Source organism: Erpetoichthys calabaricus, chromosome 17, assembly GCF_900747795.2.
Source record: "Erpetoichthys calabaricus chromosome 17, fErpCal1.3, whole genome shotgun sequence".
NCBI lineage: Eukaryota > Metazoa > Chordata > Cladistia > Polypteriformes > Polypteridae > Erpetoichthys > Erpetoichthys calabaricus.
In genome coordinates, this window is record NC_041410.2 from 10,953,293 (window position 1) to 10,975,151 (window position 21,859).

At 44.4% G+C, this 21,859-nt stretch overlaps 1 protein-coding gene across 2 annotated transcripts in view; it reads right to left on the reverse strand.

Moving 5' to 3' along the window:
- LOC114667663 (intercellular adhesion molecule 1-like) overlaps positions 1–15,585 on the reverse strand; it is an 82,252-nt gene extending 66,667 nt beyond the window's left edge. For both annotated transcript variants that reach the window (XM_051920677.1, XM_028823047.2), the window contains exons 1-3: positions 15,461–15,585; positions 14,513–14,665; positions 3,308–3,427 (exon numbers count right to left, since the gene is read on the reverse strand). In XM_051920677.1, coding sequence (XP_051776637.1) covers positions 3,308–3,427; positions 14,513–14,665; positions 15,461–15,554 — 367 coding nt within the window. In that variant the 5' untranslated portion in view covers positions 15,555–15,585. The remainder of the gene's footprint in view (positions 1–3,307; positions 3,428–14,512; positions 14,666–15,460) is intronic.
- Positions 15,586–21,859: the final 6,274 nt, after the last annotated feature.

Here is a 21,859-nt window from a genome sequence, read left to right on the forward strand (position 1 = left end):
AACGGCGTGCAGCACCTGCACTTGTGTCTTTGCCTGTCTGTGTCAGGTAGGGTGGCTGGCACGCACCCTGGTGGTCCACAAACGTAACTAAAAACTGTGGATGAATTAACATGGTCTCATGTATGCCCTGTGGGAATCCACCCGGGAAGGCTGCCCTTTAGCGTCCCAGGGGAGATAATAATAATTCATTACATTTATATAGCGCTTTTCTCAGTACTCAAAGCGCTATCCACACAGGGAGGAACCAGGAAGCGAACCCACAATCTTCTTACTTCAAAGCAGCAGCACTACCACTGCGCCACCTGTGAGGACAATAATGCCTCACAGATGCTCTCCCCACACCCCCTCCAGAACTTCCATCCAGCTGGTATCCCAGCCGGGTAATGGCCGAGGCTATCCATCACAAGTGCTAGGGAAAAAGCGTGCATACGTCATACAGTGTATACGTCATACAGTTACAGTGTGTGTGTTTGTGGATATCTATGCATGTGTGTGTTAATCTTAAGGTGCGACAGTAGACCGACCTGGTAACAGGAATGGGAATAGGTTAGACCCAGCAGCTGCACGGGTTAGCTACCGAACAGTCTGTTGGCACAATAACAAGCTTAGCCTAGGGTGCAAAATAACCTACCACTGGCACTGGTCACAATTTAACTGTAACTAGAAGCATCTCATTGTTTTTCAATCGGTGGTGTGCCAGTGAGAGATCACCAGTGTGCCGTGGAAATAATAGTGTAGCACAGTGGTTCCCAAACTCGGTCCTGGGGGCTCCCTGTTGCTGCAGGTTTTTCTTCCAACCAACTTCCATTTTTCATTGGACTCATAGCCTAAGTGAGTCATTATTTCCCAGTTTCTGTCTTTTGGAGTCAATGTAGAAATTACAAACTAAGTTTGGTAGATTTTTATTAAAATGTTATAAGCAGTTATACAGGGAATATGTAGTTTTTTTTTAATCATTAACAGTATTTTCAACCTAATATTCATTCTGCTTTTCCCGGTGTTCTGGTTATTTAAGTAATTATTTACTAATTATTGGGTGTGACACTGAAGTCGTTGCAGCTTTCATCATCTTGGGTGTATGATATGCTTGTTGTTAATTGTCACTATTAGAGTTAAATGAAGGGAGCAAACTATGCAGAAAAAGGGGAAAATAAGAGGAAAACAATAAAATAGAGTTAACTAAATAATCTTTAGAAAAAAATAGAAATATTTCTAAATGTCCTATAAATGTTTTTTCTGAATGCAGAATAAGAGCAGAGTAAAAAAGACCAGCTAATTAAATGAGATCAGTTGTTATTGAATATTATCACCAATTGTGAATCTGGTTGGAACAAAAACCTGCAGCCACAGTGGGTCCCCAGGACCGAGTTTGGGAACCACTGGTGTAGCACACCCGGGTCTGAACCCAAGATGGACAAGCTTCTCGGGTGGTCGAGTCCTGTCAGAGGAGGACAGAACTGCATGGAGAAGCCGGCAAAAAAGCTGCTCTGCGATCGCCGTGTTGCAGATACAGCACTTTGAGCACTTCGGACGCCTGAGTGTGTGATTGCCAGCAAGTCTGGAAAGCGGGCGGATGAGTTGCCTCTGGGGCAGTGAGGGGCGAAGCGTCTGGGAATGTGCGCAGTGTCTGTGAACGCTGAGCTCGGAGCTGCTTTTGGATTGGCTTCTCGGGTAGCCCCGCCCCTTCAGAGAGCCAAGCGCGTTACGAAAATGTGTTTGTGGTTAGAAGAGCGGTGTGCCCTGATTACAAGAAGTGTGCCACCACAGGAAAATGGTGGGGGAAGCGGTGATCCATGGCATCAATGAAAAGTTTACCGGATCAGAGATCACTGCTGCTTACTCACTTGTAGAGTATACAGTCACTCTCACCTCAAACCAAAAGTCTACAATTAGGCTAAGGAGAATAAGGAGGAAATAAAGAACATACTGTAATAGTGAATCAAAATGACTGTACTGAGTATTTTATTGCAAACAATGACAAAAGTAAAAAAATCGGGAGTGGTCTCCTCTCGACTTTCTCGTATACTGTACTCAGATATGATGGGGCTGGATATTTGAGGAGTAAACCGCAAGACAATGAATATATTTTTATATTATGTACATTAAAGACCCATCAACAGCAATTCAAATCAAATTAATAATATATTGAACAAGTAACGTTGAAGAAATCAGACTCTGCAGCTGAATGAAAAAAGTACCACTTCCAGTTAGCAGAAATTGCTCAAAAGTTGATAGAAATTTGCGTTTTGTACCCAAAATTTGGTTGACATAAGAGAAAGCGTCATCAAGTTATCGTGTTTAAGCACACACACACACACACGCACACACACACACATTTCCAAAAATGGTATTTTCGGACTCAGGGAGGTGTAAAATGGCGAGATTCATCAAAATCGAATTTTTGGAAGATTCCAATAATTCCATCCATCCATCCATCCATTTTCCAACCCGCTGAATCCGAACACAGGGTCACGGGGGTCTGCTGGAGCCAAACCCAGCCAACACAGGGCACAAGGCAGGGAACCAATCCTGGGCAGGGTGCCAACCCACCGCAGGACACACACAAACACACCCACACACCAAGCACACACTAGGGCCAATTTAGAATCGCCAATCCACCTAACCTGCATGTCTTTGGACTGTGGGAGGAAACCGGAGCACCCGGAGGAAACACACGCAGACACGGGGAGAACATGCAAACTCCACGCAGGGAGGACCCGGGAAGCGAACCCAGGTCCCCAGATCTCCCAACTGCGAGGCAGCAGCGCTACCCACTGCGCCACCGTGCCGCCCTCCAATAATTCTTTAATAATAATAATTCTTTGCATAGCGCTTTTCTCACTACTCAAAGCGCTCAGCAATTGCAAGTTAAGGGCCCAACAGAGCAGCGTCCCGTTTGGCATTTGCGGGATTCGAACCGGCAACCTTCCAATTGCCAGTGCAGATCTCCAGCCTCAGAGCTACCACTCCGCCTCATACAAAGATCACTGACACCTTTGCCACCAATGTAGTATAAATGCACCTGAATGTGGAAGGGGCAACGTGTGGTAGAGTCAGTATGGTGGCGTAACTTGCACGATGAAGGCAAAACAAGACTACAAGCAACTCCGTGAAAAGCACACATCTGGAGATGGAGACGGACACACACACACACACACACACATTTCCAAAAATGGTATTTTTGGACTCAGGGAGGTCTAAAACATCGAGATTCATCAAAATCTCAAAGTCGATATTTTTGGACGATTACAATACTTTCCCTGTACAGTACTTCGTATACGAGAACGTAACAATATAACCACGTTACCTGTACGTGTGTTTCCTCCTTTATACTTTAATTCCCGAATTGCACTTATGACAGCCTCTTTGGTGCTCAGTGCGTTGAGATGCCATGCGATTCTGGGTTTAGTGCCATACTGAACGAGACCTTTGAATAGAAATGCAAAAAAAAAAAAAAAAAAAAAAAAGACGGGCATTTTTCAAATTACTCCGAAAACACACAATTCTTTTGAGCCATTTACATTATGTTATAATAAAAAGAAAATGAAAGGAAGATCTTGTACCCCTCTGCCATTCAAAGAAAACAACAGCACATGAATTTCATGTCATATTTTCTGGTGCACAAAAAACACGTTTCTCCTAGAATAGGTTTTTCTTTTTTAATTTTATTTGGGAAAAAATACATTCCATACACATTCCATACAATCAATTCCAACCTAAACAACAAATGACTTCATGATGAAACTAGAAAAAATAAAGAAACCAGGACCAAAAAGTGACAAAACCTAACAAGACAGACTTCAGTTTCCCACCTGAGAGAAAGAGAGAAGAGTCAGCAAAAAACAAAGAAGGGAGATGCCCCCCCCCCCCCCCAATGATATAAATCCTTACTGTAAATTTTCATTAATTAGACTAGAGGGCTTCACCTCCTGCTTGTTTCACTCGCCCACCCTCCCCACCTGCGCTACATGCCAGCTACGTTGTGAAGAGGGGGGCTGAACGCACCCCCATAGAGATGTGGTTGCTCCTCCGGGACCCCCTCTTAAACGGTGATACAATGAGAAACATCCATCCATCAATTTTCCAACCCGCTGAATCCGAACACAGGGTCACGGGGGTCTGCTGCAGCCAATCCCAGCCAACACAGGGCACAAGGCAGGAACCAATCCCAGGCAGGGTGCCAACCCACCACAGGACACACACACACACACACACACACACACACCAAGCACACACTAGGGCCAATTTAGAATCGCCAATCCACCTAACCTGCATGTCTTTGGACTGTGGGAGGAAACCCACGCAGACACGGGGAGAACATGCAAACTCCACGCAGGGAGGACCCGGGAAGCGAACCCGGGTCCCCAGGTCTCCCAACTGCGAGGCAGCAGTGCTACCCACCGCACCACCATGCCGCCCCAATGGGAAACAAATAGTTTTTTTTTTACCTCCTCTTTGCTCGATCACCTGCTGCTGCTGCTGTGCCGTGTGATCTTCATCTCGTGTGGCGCACTTCTGTCATATCACCTATGTCCATATATTCAATCTCTTTTCGCTTTTACCTTTTCGTCAATACAGTATCACATTAAATTTTGATTCCATGTTTGGAATTCCATCGTGACAACGCAACGTATAACTGCCCGTGAGTGAATATCGTTTCTTTCTCTTAACAAGAAATGTGTCTGACATAACCATGCAGGACTTTCATAAGCTTGTGTCTCGTGGGGGTCCTGGCCCCGGGCGTGGTTACATCGCTTGGCATGAAGACTCGTCTCACTGGAAGTGAAAGTGTCTCCGAGGCAATCACGTCTCATCTCCTTCCAAGATTTTTTTTTTATAATAGAGAGATATTTCCATATTTGAACAAAGTTTTGAACAGATCTGCTAAGCGAGAATTTGATTTTTTTCAGACGACTCTTCCATCACAGGTTGCACTAATAACGGAGACGAGTCGGCGTGCAGGAAAGTCATGGAGGACCTCGCCTTGTGGTGCAGAGACAACAACAACCTGCAACTCGACATCAGCCAAGAGAAAAGAACAGCTGGTGGCCTTCTGATGTGACAAGTAGCCTCTGAGAGCAGTCAACCGTTCAAAGAGAGGACATGGAAGTGGCACAGAGCTACAAGGACCAGCAGACTGGACTGGTCTCACAAGACAAGATGGGCCACAGCAGACTGGACTTGCTAAGGAGACTCGGGGCTTCCAAGCTGCTGGAAATGCTCTACCAGTCCATAGTAGCCAGTGTGGAGTTCCACTCCGCAGTCTCCTGGGGAAGCAACCTGAACACAAAAGAAACGCAAGGCCTGAAGAAACTTATCAGGAGAGCCTGTGTCATCACATGATGGACCCTGGACACGCTGGAAACAGGATGGCGGCAAAATTGGACACCATTGTGAAAAATCCCCTCTAGGTGGCGCCCTCTTGGAGCACTTTTAGTTACTGGCTTATTCCTCCACGGTGTGTAAGAAGTGGGGTCTTTTCAGCCTACTGCTATCAGGCAATACAAGGCTTTCACCCAATGTACTCTGTAAGTTTATTGATTGATTGATCGATTGATTGGCTGTATTATCTGTCCTGTGAGTCTGTGTCCTTGTTTTTTTATGCTTGTGCTGGTGTAGACATTTGAATTGCCCCATGGGATTAATAACATTTACAGTATCTAATCTAATTAGCCAGTTGGGATTATTCCAGTCGTATTGTATCAGAAATTAAAATCTATTTGTCCTTCTCCACTTTAAGCCCATCTGGGAGCCCACCAAACATGGCTGTTAATGGGGTCAGGAGTGATCGGGAAACCAAGGCTGTCTGATGAACAGCCAAAGATTTTTGTCCAAAATAACGTTCATTGGGTACATTCTCAAAACATACGCCCTAGTGAGGCTGGAGCTCAGTTGCAATGCTGGCAGGTTTGATCTCTCCTCGGATACACTTTGGACAATTTTAATCGAGATCGATGTGGTTGATGAAAGATTTTAAGTTGAATGATTGAGTGCTGGGCGGCACGGTGGTGCAGTGGGTAGCGCTGCTGCCTCGCATCTGAGGGCCTGGGTTCGATTCCCGGGTCCTCCCTGTGTGGAGTTTGCATGTTCTCCCCGTGTCTGCGTGGGTTTCCTCCGGGCGCTCCGGTTTCTTCCCAAAGACATGCAGGTTAGGTGGATTGACGATTCTAAATTGGCCCTAGTGTGTGCTTGGTGTGTGGGTGTGATTGTGTGTGTCCTGCGGTGGGTTGGCACCCTGCCCGGGATTGGTTCCTGCCTTGTGCCCTGTGTTGGCTGGGATTGGCTCCAGCAGACCCCTGTGACCCTGTGTTCGGATTCAGCGGGTTGGAAAATGGATGGATGGATGATTGAGTGCTTTGTGCCTATGGAGCTCAAGTGGATTCTGTACATGGCTGTCTTCCACTTCCTTTCTTGAGATAGTAAGTGACAGATCCTTTTCCCACCCTACTCTTAAATCTTTAAAATCTCATTTCTTGAGAAAACAAGAAGATGCGAGCAAAAGGCAAACAAAAGAAAAATAAGCCAAAGCGACCAAAACCCAGACGAGAGGCAAAATTCAAAGTCAAATAACATGCAAGAAGTCGAAAACCAGGCAAGAGATGAAACGTAATCACACGAGAAGTCAAAATGAAAGTTAAGGATTTTATCTGCAGATCGGATTAAGACTCAGAGCAAAAGGCTGACGTACAGTGCATCCGGAAAGTATTCACAGCGCTTCATCACTTTTTCCACATTTTGTTATGTTACAGCCTTATTCCAAAATGGATTCAATTCATTTTTTCCCTCAGAATTCTACACACAACACCCCATAATGACAACGTGAAAAAAATTTACTTGAGGTTTTTGCAAATTTATTAAAAATAAAAAAACGGAGAAATCCCATGTCCATAAGTATTCACAGCCTCTGCTCAATACTTTGTTGATGCAGCTTTGGCAGCAATTACAGCCTCAAGTCTTGTTGAATATGATGCCACAAGCTTGGCACACCTATCCTTGGCCAGTTTCGCCCATTCCTCTTTGCAGCACCTCTCAAGCTCCATCAGGTTGGATGGGAAGCGTCGGTGCACAGCCATTTTAAGATCTCTCCAGAGATGTTCAATAGGATTCAAGTCTGGGCTCTGGCTGGGCCACTCAAGGACATTCACAGAGTTGTCCTGAAGCCACTCCTTTGATATCTTGGCTGTGTGCTTAGGGTCGTTGTCCTGCTGAAAGATGAACCGTCGCCTCAGTCTGAGGTCAAGAGCGCTCTGGAGCAGGTTTTCGTCCAGGATGTCTCTGTACATTGCTGCAGTCATCTTTCCCTTTATCCTGACTAGTCTCCCAGTCCCTGCCGCAGAAAAACATCCCCACAGCATGATGCTGCCACCACCATGCTTCACTGTAGGGATGGTATTGGCCTGGTGATGTGCGGGTGTCCTCCAAACGTGATGCCTGGCATTCACCCCAAAGAGTTCAATCTTTGTCTCATCAGACCAGAGAATTTTCTTTCTCATGGTCTGAGAGTCCTTCAGGTGCCTTTTGGCAAACTCCAGGCGGGCTGCCATGTGCCTTTTACTAAGGAATGGCTTCCGTCTGGCCACTCTACCATACAGGCCTGACTGGTGGATTGCTGCAGAGATGGTTGTCCTTCTGGAAGGTTCTCCTCTCTCCACAGAGGAGCTCTGGAGCTCTGACAGAGTGACCATCGGGTTCTTGGTCACCTCCCTGACTAAGGCTCTTCTCCCCCGATCGCTCAGTTTAGATGGCCGGCCAACTCTAGGAAGAGTCCTGGTGGTTTCGAACTTCTTCTACTTACAGATGATGGAGGCCACTGTGCTCATTGGGACCTTCAAAGCAGCAGAAAGTTTTCTGTTACCTTCCCCAGATTTGTGCCTCGAGACAATCCTGTCTCGGAGGTCTACAGACAATTCCTTTGACTTCATGCTTGGTTTGTCCTCTGACATGAACTGTCAGCTGTGGGACCTTATATAGACAGGTGTGTGCCTTTCCAAATCATGTCCAATCAACTGAATTTACCACAGGTGGACTCCAATGAAGCTGCAGAAACATCTCAAGGATGATCAGGGGAAACAGGAGGCACCTGAGCTCAATTTTGAGTTTCATGGCAAAGGCTGTGAATACTTATGTACATGTGCTTTCTCAATTTTTTTATTTTTAATAAATTTGCAAAAATCTCAAGTAAACTTTTTCCACGTTGTCATTATGGGGTGTTGTGTGTAGAATTCTGAGGAAAAAAATGAATTGAATCCATTTTGGAATAAGGCTGTAACTTAACAAAATGTGGAAAAAGTGATGCGCTGTGAATACTTTCCGGATGCACTGTAAGTCAAGGCCACGACCCCGGAGACACTGGAAGTGACCCTGGCATCAGTACACTATATGGCCTCAGGCCATGAAAACATCAATATTCAGTCAAAATCATGAGAATCAGTAGTCACTGAAGTAACTGTGGTGAAGCACGTTGTGGGTTCATGGCGGACCGAAGCAAGTGCAGAGATATTTTATTACATTTTATGGCTGTTGTATTATTATGGCAATTCTCTCTACTTACCCATTACCTATTTTCTTGAAGGGTAATAGGTGTATTCATCAAGCTCGTTACCGGGTTGGTCTACTATCACACTTAAGATTAAACCTCAACAGTGCCCTATGAATGACACACACACACAGCTGGTTAATCTCTAGCACTTTTAACCACACAAGCGCCCTATGAATAACACAACTTGTCACTCTCTCAGCACTTCAAGAGACTTACTTATTACAACATACAATGTTTAAAATATATCTCAGACCTAAATATTACTTTGGTCTCTAGGAATATATTTAAACATACAAAGGCTCAACATCCTTGGCTATAGGCCATTTATCAACCAAGAATGCCTTACTTTACCTACTCTTCCCTATTATTGGGTGGAGCTCACAGCCTCAGCCTTAATAAACCTCGCAGCACAGATCATATGGCAAACTTCTGGCTGCACCAGGTGCTCATAGAAATCTACCTTATTACTTCAATCAGTCTAGGCATGAAGACAAAGCACAGAAAGTTAAAAAGCAGAGTGGTACTTATTACATGAATAATAATACCAAATAGAACAAAGAATAATAGAAAATATGATTGATAGCAAACTCTGGATATATATATCCATCCATCTATCCATTTTCCAACCCGCTAAATCCGAACACAGGGTCACAGGGGTCTGCTGGAGCCAATCCCAGCCAACACAGGGCACAAGGCAGGAACCAATCCTGGGCAGGGTGCCAGCCCACCACAGGGCACACACACACCAAGCACACACTAGGACCAATTTAGAATCACCAATCCACCTAACCTGCATGTCTTTGGACTATGGGAGGAAACCCAAGCAGACACGGGGAGAACATGCAAACTTCACGCAGGGAGGACCCGGGAAGCAAACCCAGGTCTCCTAACTGCGAGGCAGAATTGCTACCACTGCGCCACCGTGCCGCCCTGGATATATATATATATAGTCTTTAGAAAAAGCTTACGAAAAAATAAAGATGTCAAGGATGAATGTCACAGGTGGCTTGTGATCTTAGCACTTGTAGTCGTTCATGAGATGCTTTGCTGACGATCAAATGGAAACGGCCGCACGTCGCTGGCACCTCCTTCTGACGTCGCTTTGTTATCTTCTGACGTTGCTCTTCAGACGAGGCACAATTATTATGACATTCTACCTGGGAGTTTCACAAGATGTGATTGCTACCTGCAGCTGATTGGCTGGCTGTCAATATGATGAATGAATTTGCTCCAACCCTTTAATCATTTGAGTTACGTCCATTTTTTCAAGGCAATACAGTTTGTAATGTTTTAGTCATCTCCTGTCTCAAGCTGTAATTTCCAGTCCCATGGCATCACAGATTGTAAAGTAATCAGATACAGCTTGAACCCTAGCTTGTCTTCTTTTCCCAAGTTGTAAACCAATTTAGTTCTGGTGCCCTTCCCTTCACAGGTGATAAAATTATCGATACAGCTTGAGGCGTCTCCTGAATTCCTGCTCAGATCAAACAAATGGTACTGTGATTCAGGAACACAGATTGCTTTTGATATTAACCGTCCATGCAAGTGACCCGTATTTAAGTTCATTTGTTGTTTTGTCTTGAGCAAAATATAACGAAAATACAGACCAAACTTTATAGAATTTGCCTCACCCCAACAACAGCTGTCCACCCACACTATCTGAAAACTTGATCATTTCATGCACACTGGAGTGAAACTTGCCAGAGATATTCCTGACATGTCAGCCAGTTCCCTAGGAAGCAACAACAGGTAGGTGACATGATGAAAAAGTAAAGCCGTGTCATCAGTAGTCATAACTGTGATGAAGCAAGTTGCGGGTCCGTGGCAGACTGGAAGCAGATGATTTGTAATTTGAATCCTTTAATCACCATTTACAATTTCTTGTATTAGGAATTTGTCAGTTTTCGCATACCCCATGCGCACTTTTGGTGTTTATCGGGGTCAGAGTACAACATCAGTTGTTTGTCCCGCGGGCGTCCCTGGAGCAATTGTAGGTTAAGGTGTCTTGCTCAAGAGCCCAATGGAGCAGCATTCCTTCTGTCTTTGCCGGAATCCAACCGGCAGCCTTCAAGTTCCCAGCCCAGATCCTTTAGTCACAGAGGTGCGTAGAGAAGTTTCGTTTTCTGTATGTGGCGGACCGAAGAAGGTGCAGGGAGTTTTAAAACTAGACGTCATGAGTGTGAGAATATGCAGGGGCGATGGGCGGTCGTGGAGAACTCGATACGGGAACGGACTAATTAGGCATTCACGTGCAGCCATCCCACAATGAGCATCTGTGGATCATTTAGTGCAGGGGTCCTCAGTCATGTTCCTGGAGGGCCACAGTGGCTACAGGTTTTCATTCCAGCCAATGTCCTAATTAGAACTGAGTCCTTGCTACTAATGAAAGTTGGTGTTTAACTCTATGCCTTGTTAGTGCAGTTATTCATCAAAGACCAATTTTAGTTATTTTGTAGATCAGAGGTCCTCATTTACAGTCCGGGAGGTCTGCTATGGCTGCAGGTTTTTACTTTAACTTCTTCTTCTTTCGGCTGCTCCCGTTAGGGGTTGTCACAGCGGATCATCTTCTTCCATATCTTTCTGTCCTCTGCATCTTGTTCTGTTACACCCATCACCTGCATGTCCTCTCTCACCACATCCATAAACCTTCTCTTAGGCCTTCCTCTTTTCCTCTTCCCTGGCAGCTCTATCCTTAGCACCCTTTTCCCAATATACTCAGCATCTCTCCTCTGCACATGTCCAAACCAACGCAATCTCGCCTCTCTGACTCCAAACCATCCAACCTGAGCTGACCCTCCAATGTCTTCATTTCTAATCCTGTCCATCCTCGTCACACCCAACGCAAATCTTAGCATCTTTAACTCTGCCACCTCCAGCTCCGTCTCCTGCTTTCTGGTCAGTGCCACCATCTCCAACCCATATAACATAGCTGGTCTCACTACCATCCTGTAGACCTTCCCTTTCACTCTTGCTGATACCCGTCTGTCACAAATCACTCCTGACACTCTTCTCCACCCACTCCACCATGCCTGCACTTTCTTCTTCACTTCTCTTCCACACTTCCCATTACTCTGTACTGTTGATCCCAAGTATTTAAACTCATCCACCTTCGCCAACTCTACTCCTTGCATCCTCACCATTGCGCTGACCTCCCTCTCATTCACACACATGTATTCTGTCTTGGTGGTCCTAATGACCTTAATTCCTCTCCTCTCTAGAGCAGATCTCCACCTCTCCAGGGTCTCCTCAACCTGCTCCCTACTATCGCTACAGATCACAATGTCATCAGCAAACATCACAGTCCACGGGGTCTCCTGTCTAATCTCATCTGTCAGCCTGTCCATCACCATTGCAAATAAGAAAGGGCTCAGAGCCGATCCCTGATGTAATCCCACCTCCGTCACTCCTACCGTAGACCTCACCACGGTCACACTCCCCTCGTACATATCCTGTACAACTCTTACGTACTTCTCTGCCACTCCCGACTTCCTCATACAATACCACAGCTCCTCTCGAGGTACCATGTCATTTGCTTTCTCCACTTTACACTTTACTTTTCTGCTACACCAATCCCTCTCCTACTTGGACAGAGGCAGTGGTGCTGTAAGAATTATGTTTCTGAACTTCTCTAGCGCCTTCAACACCATCCAAGCTCTGCTCCTTAGAGACAAGCTGACAGAGATGGGAGTAGATTCAAACCTGGTGGCATGGATCGTGGACTATCTTACAGACAGACCTCAGTATGTGCGTCTCGGGAACTGCAGGTCTGACATTGTGGTCAGCAGCACAGGAGCGCCGCAGGGGACTGTGCTTTCTCCGGTCCTGTTCAGCCGATATACATCGGACTTCCAATACAACTCGGAGTCCTGCCATGTGCAAAAGTTCGCTGATGACACTGCTATCGTGGGCTGCATCAGGAGTGGGCAGGAGGAGGAGTATAGGAACCTCATCAAGGACTTTGTTAAATGGTGCGACTCAAGCCACCTACAACTGAACACCAGCAAAACCAAGGAGCTGGTGGTGGATTTTAGGAGGCCCAGGCCCCTCATGGACCCTGTGATCATCAGAGGTGACTGTGTGCAGATGGTGCAGACCTATAAATACCTGGGAGTGCAGCTGGATGATAAATTAGACTGGACTGCCAATACTGATGCTCTGTGCAAGAAAGGACAGAGCCGACTATACTTCCTTAGAAGGCTGGCGTCCTTCAACATCTGCAATAAGATGCTGCAGATGTTCTATCAGATGGTTGTGGCGAGTGCCCTCTTCTACGCAGTGGTGTGCTGGGGAGGCAGCATAAAGAAGAGGGACGCCTCACGCCTGGACAAACTGGTGGGGAAGGCAGGCTCTATTGTAGGCATGGAGCCGGACAGTTTAACATCTGTGGCAGAGCGACGGGCGCTGAGCAGACTCCTGTCAATCATGGAGAATCCACTGCATCCACTGAACAGGATCATCTCCAGACAGAGGAACAGCTTCAGCGACAGACTGCTGTCACCGTCCTGCTCCACTGACAGACTGAGGAGATCGTTCCTCCACCACAGTATGCGACTCTTCAATTCCACCCGGGGGGTAAACGTTAACATTATACAAAGTTATTGTCTGTCTGTCTATTATACCTGCATTGTTATCACTCTTTAATTTAATATTGTTTTTATCAGTATGCTGCTGCTGGAGTATGTGAATTTCCCCTTGGGATTAATAAAGTATCTATCTATCTATCTATCTATTATATAGTGCCTTTCATATCTATCTATCTATTATATAGTGCCTTTCATATCTATCTATCTATCTATCTATTGTATAGTGCCTTTCATATCTATCTATCTATTATATAGTGCCTTTCATATCTATCTATCTTTAACTTTAACCAATTTCATAATTAGAACCCTTTTATTTATTACTAACGCAATACATTTTTTGATCTTAATTTTTGTTCTCTTGCCTGTTACCATTCAGAATCCTTAATTGTCTATTTTAAATAGCATTTAAGTTTGAATTGTTGCGTGTTTTCTTAATCAGACATGAGATAATAATGAGATGCAGATAACCAATAAACCAGCAGCTCTCCAGCTAACAGGCTTACCATGAAGAATCTGTGATAAAAAATGTTTAGAAATGAATGAGAGGGTAATTGGAAGGCCCATTAAGTTTAAATCTATTCTGTCCACAAAACACGTGGATAATGTTCTCACAGAAGGAAACTCTACAGTGCAATTCAAATTGCTCTTGGATGAATGCAAGCATCGACAAGTTAAATACTTCAATGCCAAGTTTCATTATCAGCATGGACTGCTTTCTAATTAGGAAACTAGTTGGAATATAAACTTGCAGCCACTGCGGCCCTCCAGGACCGTGATTGAGGACCCCTGGTTTAATGCGTCCGCACGCACAAAAGAGTATAAAAAGGTCTGAGATGGTGAAAACAGGGAGAAGTGAAAGGAAACGAAAGAAGAAGTTAAGGAAGGAGAAAATTCGAAAGTAAGATGAGAAGGATGTCGAATCAGGCTGGAGAACCAACGTAAATCAAAGGAGGTGAATGGTGGGGAGTGAGGGGAACGGCACTCCAGGGCCGGATCGCTCCTGATCTTCCACTCAACATCCACCATTTTCAACAGGTGGTGAAGCCCATCCACTGGCTAACAGGGTGCAGCGGACACAAGCAGACGACAAAATCCTCAAGTGTGACTCGGTGAAGGGCTTAGGTGGCCACACAATCGGGCAACTCGCTGTGAAATCTCAGAGACCAATAACCAATAAGGTTTACTCACGTCTAGCAGAAATATTTTCCTAGATACAGAATTTAATGTAACCATCATTAAAGCTTTGATTCCATGTCCTAATTTTCATATTCACATTTAAATTAAAATGAATTCAAATAAATCGATATCATCTATCAGCATACCTACAGTAAGAAATTCATAATTTTCATCACACTTTACTGCCAAAGAAAAGACGACCATCAGTACACACCCACTCTAGTTTTATCAGAGCCCACCAAGAAGGCAGTGATGAACAATTCCAGGAAGGAACGAACAACCCGAAAATTAATCACGCCGACACTCGAGGATTCATCCAGAAGAATGACGATGTCTGCGATTGCTGGGGATCTGCAAACGAACAGCTCTAGAGGAAAACAGAAAGAAAAAGACTTTAGATGTATTTCATGCATGGGGAGATTTCCGAATAATTGTATTTTACTTCTATCATGAATTAATTATCAATAAATACTGCAGAAAATAGAAATTAAGCTGACATGGCTTCGTAACGTTGGCTAGTGAGCCATTTGCTCTTAGAAAAAGCAGAAAATCAACAGTCGGCTGAGGCAGAATGAGAGCAGAAACAAGTCATGATATGCAATAATGGCTTTAATGAACAGCAAGAATTAGCTTCTCATTAAGAAATTGGTTGGAGTTTGAAATCCCAGTTTAGGTGGTCATCTGTTGGCTCGTTTCACGTCTCATTTCTGATTGGCTGCCATTTAATGAAGAAACAAATCAATTCAGAGGAGTGAATCCTTAAAAACAGGGCTATGAAAGTAAAGGGAAAAGAAGTTAATTAGCAGTGAAAACTGATCACTGATTAAGAAAAGGGTTAGAATGAAAACCTGCAGCCACTGCGGCCCACCAGGACTGGAGGTGGACACCCCTGATTTAAAACATACATATGTACAATTTAAAAATTTTCAAGACTAAATAATTGACTTCTAAAATAGTTCATTTTTTTTCCATTTTAAACCGTAATGTCTTAAAAACTGGACATGATAGAGCAATTCTGTGGTCAGATTTGGATTCAACTCCCTCAAATCTATAAAACAGAAAACACTGCAAATTTCTGACAGGAACAAAAATAAAAAAAAAATGTTTTTTTGTTGTTATTGCAGACTATTTTACAAGGACATCATTCCCTTTGGTTAATTACCTTGACCTTTGGACTCATTTGCAGAATGAAGTATCACAGCTAGAAACACCAGAGGGAGTGAAGGCATCGTCCCATGTCTGAAAACGAGCTTCATTACGTTAGCATGATGTTCATGTGCAACCCTGGAAACACAAATATTATATAAGATTTTAAAAAAATAAAATAAAATAAAAAAACTAACAAGTATCCCACCTTAATAAAAGGATAAATGTCTGTGTGTGCATCTGGTTGCTATGTCTATGCTATGTCGTTCCAACAGGTGGTGCACCACAAACATTAACACTGCTCTTATGAATCCCATACCAAATGACATATAACAGAGACATATGCACTACATTTATCATTCCAATAGATGGCTCATCACTAACATTTGTAGCCTCGCCGTGTGAGTAGCAGGCTCTCCACAGCACAACTTTTTAGTCCTAAGGGAACAATTCCCTTTGTCACTTAGGTTAATTTACATAACATTTGAATATATCTTAATTTACTCCAATCAGCACACCGATAAATGGTACATTCTAGTAATAGCCTTTATGTCTTTAAATATTAGGTAAAGTCCCAAACTAGTTAAACATATTAAAAGTCTTAAGTAAATATACCTAGTTCATAGTAAAAAAAAAAAAACAAAAAACACTTGTTATATAATAATCCGTTATCAGAGCACAAATATATAAAGCTAAAATGTTAACTAGGATCTCATCTTCTAATTTCAATGTGCTGGTATAAATGAGGTCAGCATTTATAAGGCATTTTTTCCCTTAGAGCACCTATGGACTCAACTTGTGCTCCACTTTAAACCCAATGGCACTGACCATTGCTGCTGAGTGTACTCCACGGCCGTGACCATTGCTGCTGATCGTAGCCTGCCGATCATAGTCCATGGCAGTGACCACTGCTTCAGGTCATAGTCCATGGCAGTGACCACTGCTTCAGGTCATAGTCCATGGCAGTGACCACTGCTTCAGGTCATAGTCTATGGCAGTGACCACTGCTTCAGTTCACAGTCCATGGCAGTGACCACTGCTTCAGTTCACAGTCCATGGCAGTGACCACTGCTTCAGGTCATAGTCCATGGCAGTGACCACTGCTTCAGGTCATAGTCCATGGCAGTGACCACTGCTTCAGGTCATAGTCCATGGCAGTGACCACTGCTTCAGTTCATAGTCATTGGCAGTGACCTTTGCTTCAGTTCACAGTCCATGGCAGTGACCACTGCTTCAGGTCATAGTCCATGGCAGTGACCACTGCTTCAGTTCACAGTCCATGGCAGTGACCACTGCTTCAGTTCACAGTCCATGGCAGTGACCTTTGCTTCAGTTCACAGTCCATGGCAGTGACCACTGCTTCAGTTCATAGTCCATGGCAGTGACCACTGCTTCAGGTCATAGTCCATGGCAGTGACCACTGCTTCAGGTCATAGTCATTGGCAGTGACCTTTGCTTCAGTTCACAGTCCATGGCAGTGACCACTGCTTCAGTTCACAGTCCATGGCAGTGACCACTGCTTCAGGTCATAGTCCATGGCAGTGACCACTGCTTCAGGTCATAGTCCATGGCAGTGACCACTGCTTCAGGTCATAGTCCATGGCAGTGACCACTGCTTCAGTTCACAGTCCATGGCAGTGACCACTGCTTCAGTTCACAGTCCATGGCAGTGACCACTGCTTCAGGTCACAGTCCATGGCAGTGACCACTGCTTCAGTTCACAGTCCATGGCAGTGACCACTGCTTCAGTTCACAGTCCATGGCAGTGACCACTGCTTCAGTTCACAGTCCATGGCAGTGACCACTGCCTCAGTTCACAGTCCATGGCAGTGACCACTGCTTCAGTTCATAGTCCATGGCAGTGACCACTGCTTCAGTTCACAGTCCATGGCAGTGACCTTTGCTTCAGTTCACAGTCCATGGCAGTGACCACTGCTTCAGGTCATAGTCCATGGCCACTTGAGGACATTCCAGAGTTGTCCCTAAGCCAATCCTGTGCTGTCCTGGCTCTGTGCTTAGGGCATTGGCCTGCAGGAAGGTGAGGCTTTGGCCCAGTCTGATGTCCACTGTGTGTTCTACTGCCGCGTTTCTCAACTCTTCTGATGTTCACTTCGTGACCAACCATAGGGGACTGGAGGGGGGGATGTTGCCCTTAGTGAATTGAGCACAATCATCAGATTACCCATCCGGTGCCTTTGGGTGATCAGAGTGGGAAGGGTTCAAGTGCAGCCCTTTACGTGATCCACTACCATTATAAACAAGATCAACTGGCGTCCCACCAGTGGCAGTGGTCGAGAGCAGGTTGTCGTTAACAGCACCTCCTAAAATGGCTTAACAACAACTAAAATGGCTTCAATCTGGATACAGATTAGTGGAGTGTTCCAGCAATGGTTGTCCTTCTAGAAGTTTCTCTCATCTCCACACAGGATTCTCTGGAGCTCAGTCAAGAGTGACCATCAGGTTTGTGGTCGCTGCTCTTATCATCTTCTCCACTGATTGCTCAGTATGACTGAGTAGCCAGCTCTAGGAAGAGTTGTGGTTGTTCCAGGCTTCTTCCATTTAAGAATTATGGAAGCTACTGTGCTTCTGGGAACCTTCAGTGCTGCAGGTAGCCTTCTTTCCCCAGATCTAAGCCTTGACACAATGCTGCCTTGAAGTTCTGCGGGCCATTCCTTTGACCTCATGGCTTGCGTTTTTGCTCACCTGTGGGATCTTCTTGAGACAGCGGTGGGCTTTTCCTAATTCTGTCCAGTCTATTAGCCAAACAAATGGACTTGAGGAACTGAATGATATCCTCTCATTCGTCAAAGATCTTATGTTCTTAATTAATCACAGGTGGAGTCCAGACAAGGTGTAGAAACATCTCAACGATGTTTCATCAATAGAATGTGATGAACCCGAGTCAGACTTCAAGTGTCATAGCAAACAGTCCAAATACTTGGGCCACTGGGATTTCTCGGTTTATCATTTTTTAATAAATTTGCAAAAAGGTCTAAAATCCTGTTTTCACTTTGTCATTCTGGGGTACCGAGTTTTGTTTCATGAGAGGAAAAATGAATGTAAATGGCTTTAGGACATGGTAACAACCTAACATGTGTAAAACGTGAAGGGGTCTGCACACTGTTATTTCCGACCAAAGGAGACCCATCAGTCGTCCCATGCCGTTTCAGGTTAGCTTCCAGAGTCTGCTGCACAACATCCCACCTTGAAGCAGCCCTTAACGTTGTGACCACCAGGGAGTGCGCCAGCTCCCCAAGACCTGACACAACAGAAACAGGTACAACTCCAGCACACGAGTCTTTTATTAAAGCGTGGGAAACGCTTTCCAAGTCTTATATTAAAGTGTGGGAAATGCTTTCCAAATCTTTTATTAAAGCGTGGGAAACACTTTCCAAGTCTTATATTAAAGTGTGGGAAATGCTTTCCAAATCTTTTATTAAAGCGTGGGAAACGCTTTTCAAGTCTTATATTAAAGTGTGGGAAATGCTTTCCCAATCTTTTATTAAAGCGTGGGAAACGCTTTCCACCACCAAAGCACAGAACAAAGCACGATGAAGCACAGGCCAACACAATAAAGTACTTTGCCCTGTTTTTCTCCCTCTTCCTCCTCCACCCCTCCTTCAAGCTTCATCCTCTTCCTCCCGGACTCTGGCTCTTTGAATGGAGTGAGGCAGCTCCTTTTACAGAGCACCATGAAGTGCCCCAGGTGTCCCATAATCTCCTTCCGGCTGTACTTCCAGGTGTGGCAGCAATCCTACAGAGAAGGGCTCAGATGTTCACCATGGCCACGGCCCCCCAGGAGGGTTGGGCTTCCATGCTCCAAAACTGTTACACCGTAACAAGCCAGGGGGACTGACACCCTGTCATCTTGGGGAAGATACAGCCCAGTGAACGCTCTTCCCTCCAGTCCTTCCCTTAAGAAGGCATCCCGGCTGGGTAAGAGTCCCGGCTGTCCATTACACTGTACTGAAATGGCAATGCCAGGGTGCCAGCCCTGCAGCAGCTGCAGTCTCACTGATCTAGTGCTCCACTAACCTGGAAAATGGATTTCAAAGCCCACAGTGGTAACACGGTGGCACAGTGGTTAGTGCTGCCGCCTCAGTGTCCAGGAAGCCCTGTCAGAATCCAAATCACTTTTTATTTTCCAGTACTTAATGCACAGGAATTTAACTTTGGTAGTTTTGGAGCAGCTAATAACAGAACACAACATCACCAACAGAAAACATACTGTAAATAACAGAAATTTAACATACATTATAAACAGTTGCCTGCGGTGGGTTGGCACCCTGCCCAGGATTGGTTCCTGCCTTGTGCAACTGTGTTGGCTGGGATTGGCTCCAGCAGACCCCCGTGACCCTGTGTTCGGATTCAGCGGGTAAGGAAAATGGATGGATGGATAAACAGTTGCAGAATAGTGGAATTATAAAGGAGATGTGCAAATGAAAGTGTGTGAAAGTACTGTGTATGCATATTTTTGTGCAAAAGTGCATTGGGACCACCCCAGAAGGCTCAAGTAAACTCGTCAATTCTGCTCCAGACCTAGAGGGGGCGCTGTCGCTAACCATATCTCCGGTTTACCTCAGCAGCTCAAACCAGGGAGACGATGCTTAGCCCCGCCCTTGATGCACCTTCAAACCCCGCCCCTAACAACCAATTAAAAATGACAACATAGACTGGGGAGACTTTAACAATTTAACTAGATAAGATTATGAACAATAAGGAAATGTTTTCGCAGCTTTACTGGCCTTAATATTCTTTTTATAAAAGACAAAGACTGATACCACATCACGAGCAAACAATCAAAAGTCAGGTTTTCAGTTTATGGCTCTGGCTTTATGAATGATATTTTCCCAAAAGTCAAAGTAATTTTTAAAAATACAGAGATTTTCCTTAACTTTAATGGGGACAAGAAATAATTATGTGAGACAATCCACATATTACTTCAGTTTAAATTTGGGATATAACATTTTCCATTTAACATAAGCTCAAGAGGTACTATGATCCGAGATTAAATCTCTTCCGATGAAGCAGTTGTCCATATTCGATGTTTCTTTGATAATAAAATCGTCGCTTCGAACACGCAGGTCGCGGCGAGCACAAATGTGAGCATGTGCAATAGCTACCGAGTCACGGACAAGCGTATACGCCCACTCGGCCGACGAATCACCAATCAGAAAATAGCACTTGCTAGAGTCCGCCCTCTTTAAATTTTCCACAAGTCAAACTGACCATTTCATTTCAAGGCTTATTTCATGTTCTGCGCGTTTCAGTGAAAGCAATAAATGAAGAAATAGAGTTTATAAAAAAAAATTAACACATATATTCAATGTATTTGTTGTCCCATTTTCACAAGAAAAAAAAAATCGATATATTGTGAAAGATGGCAATAAATAAATAAATAGATTTGTGGGCATAATGATTTTTTTTATTAACTTTTACTTAGTTTTGTTTGAAATATTCTTCCATGCTAGCGAGACATTTCATTTTCTCCCATAAGCACACATACGTCCTTACCAGACCATCCCGTCTGACCCAAGGGAGGCTCGTTTGCATCCGATTGTGTGACAAATGTAATGTTTGACAAGGGTGTCTCAGAAGACCGACTCCGCTTCTGTGTTGCGACTGCCAACATGGCGCAAGATGGCCTGCGGCTGAGCTGTACAGACAGGACTGGCTCTGCTGGTTTTGTGACAAGTTTGTTTATTTCTGAGCAATGTGAGTCCAGAGGTGATGCGGGGACCTCGTGGTAACGCGTGAGAGGAACAGCTGGCGTACTAAACAAGCCAAGCCATTTCTCTGGTATTTCATTTAAAGTTTCAAGCAAAATTCAGTCATTTTCTAGCCTGCTTTGTCCTGAAAAGGGTCACTGTGGGTTGCATATAACAGAGCTATGCATTGCATTTGTCATTCTATCAGATGGCACATCACAAACATTTACTAGTCATTTTCTAACCCACTTAGTCCTGAACTTTGGGGGTGTTGCATATAATAGATATATGAATTGCATTTTTCATTCCAACAGATGGCACATTACAAATATTTACTAGTCACTTTCTAACCCACTTAGTCCTGAACAAGAGGGGGTTCCATATAACAGAGATATATGCATTACATTTGTCATTCTAACAGATGGCACATCACAAACATTTACTAGTCATTTTCTAACCCACTTAGTCCTGAACTTTGGGGGTGTTGCATATAATAGATATATGAATTGCATTTTTCATTCCAACAGATGGCACATTACAAATATTTACTAGTCACTTTCTAACCCACTTAGTCCTGAACAAGAGGGGGTTCCATATAACAGAGATATATGCATTACATTTATCATTCTAACAGATGGCACATCACAAACATTTACTAGTCATTTTCTAACCCACTTAGTTCTGAACCCTAACCCTAATTTGGGGGT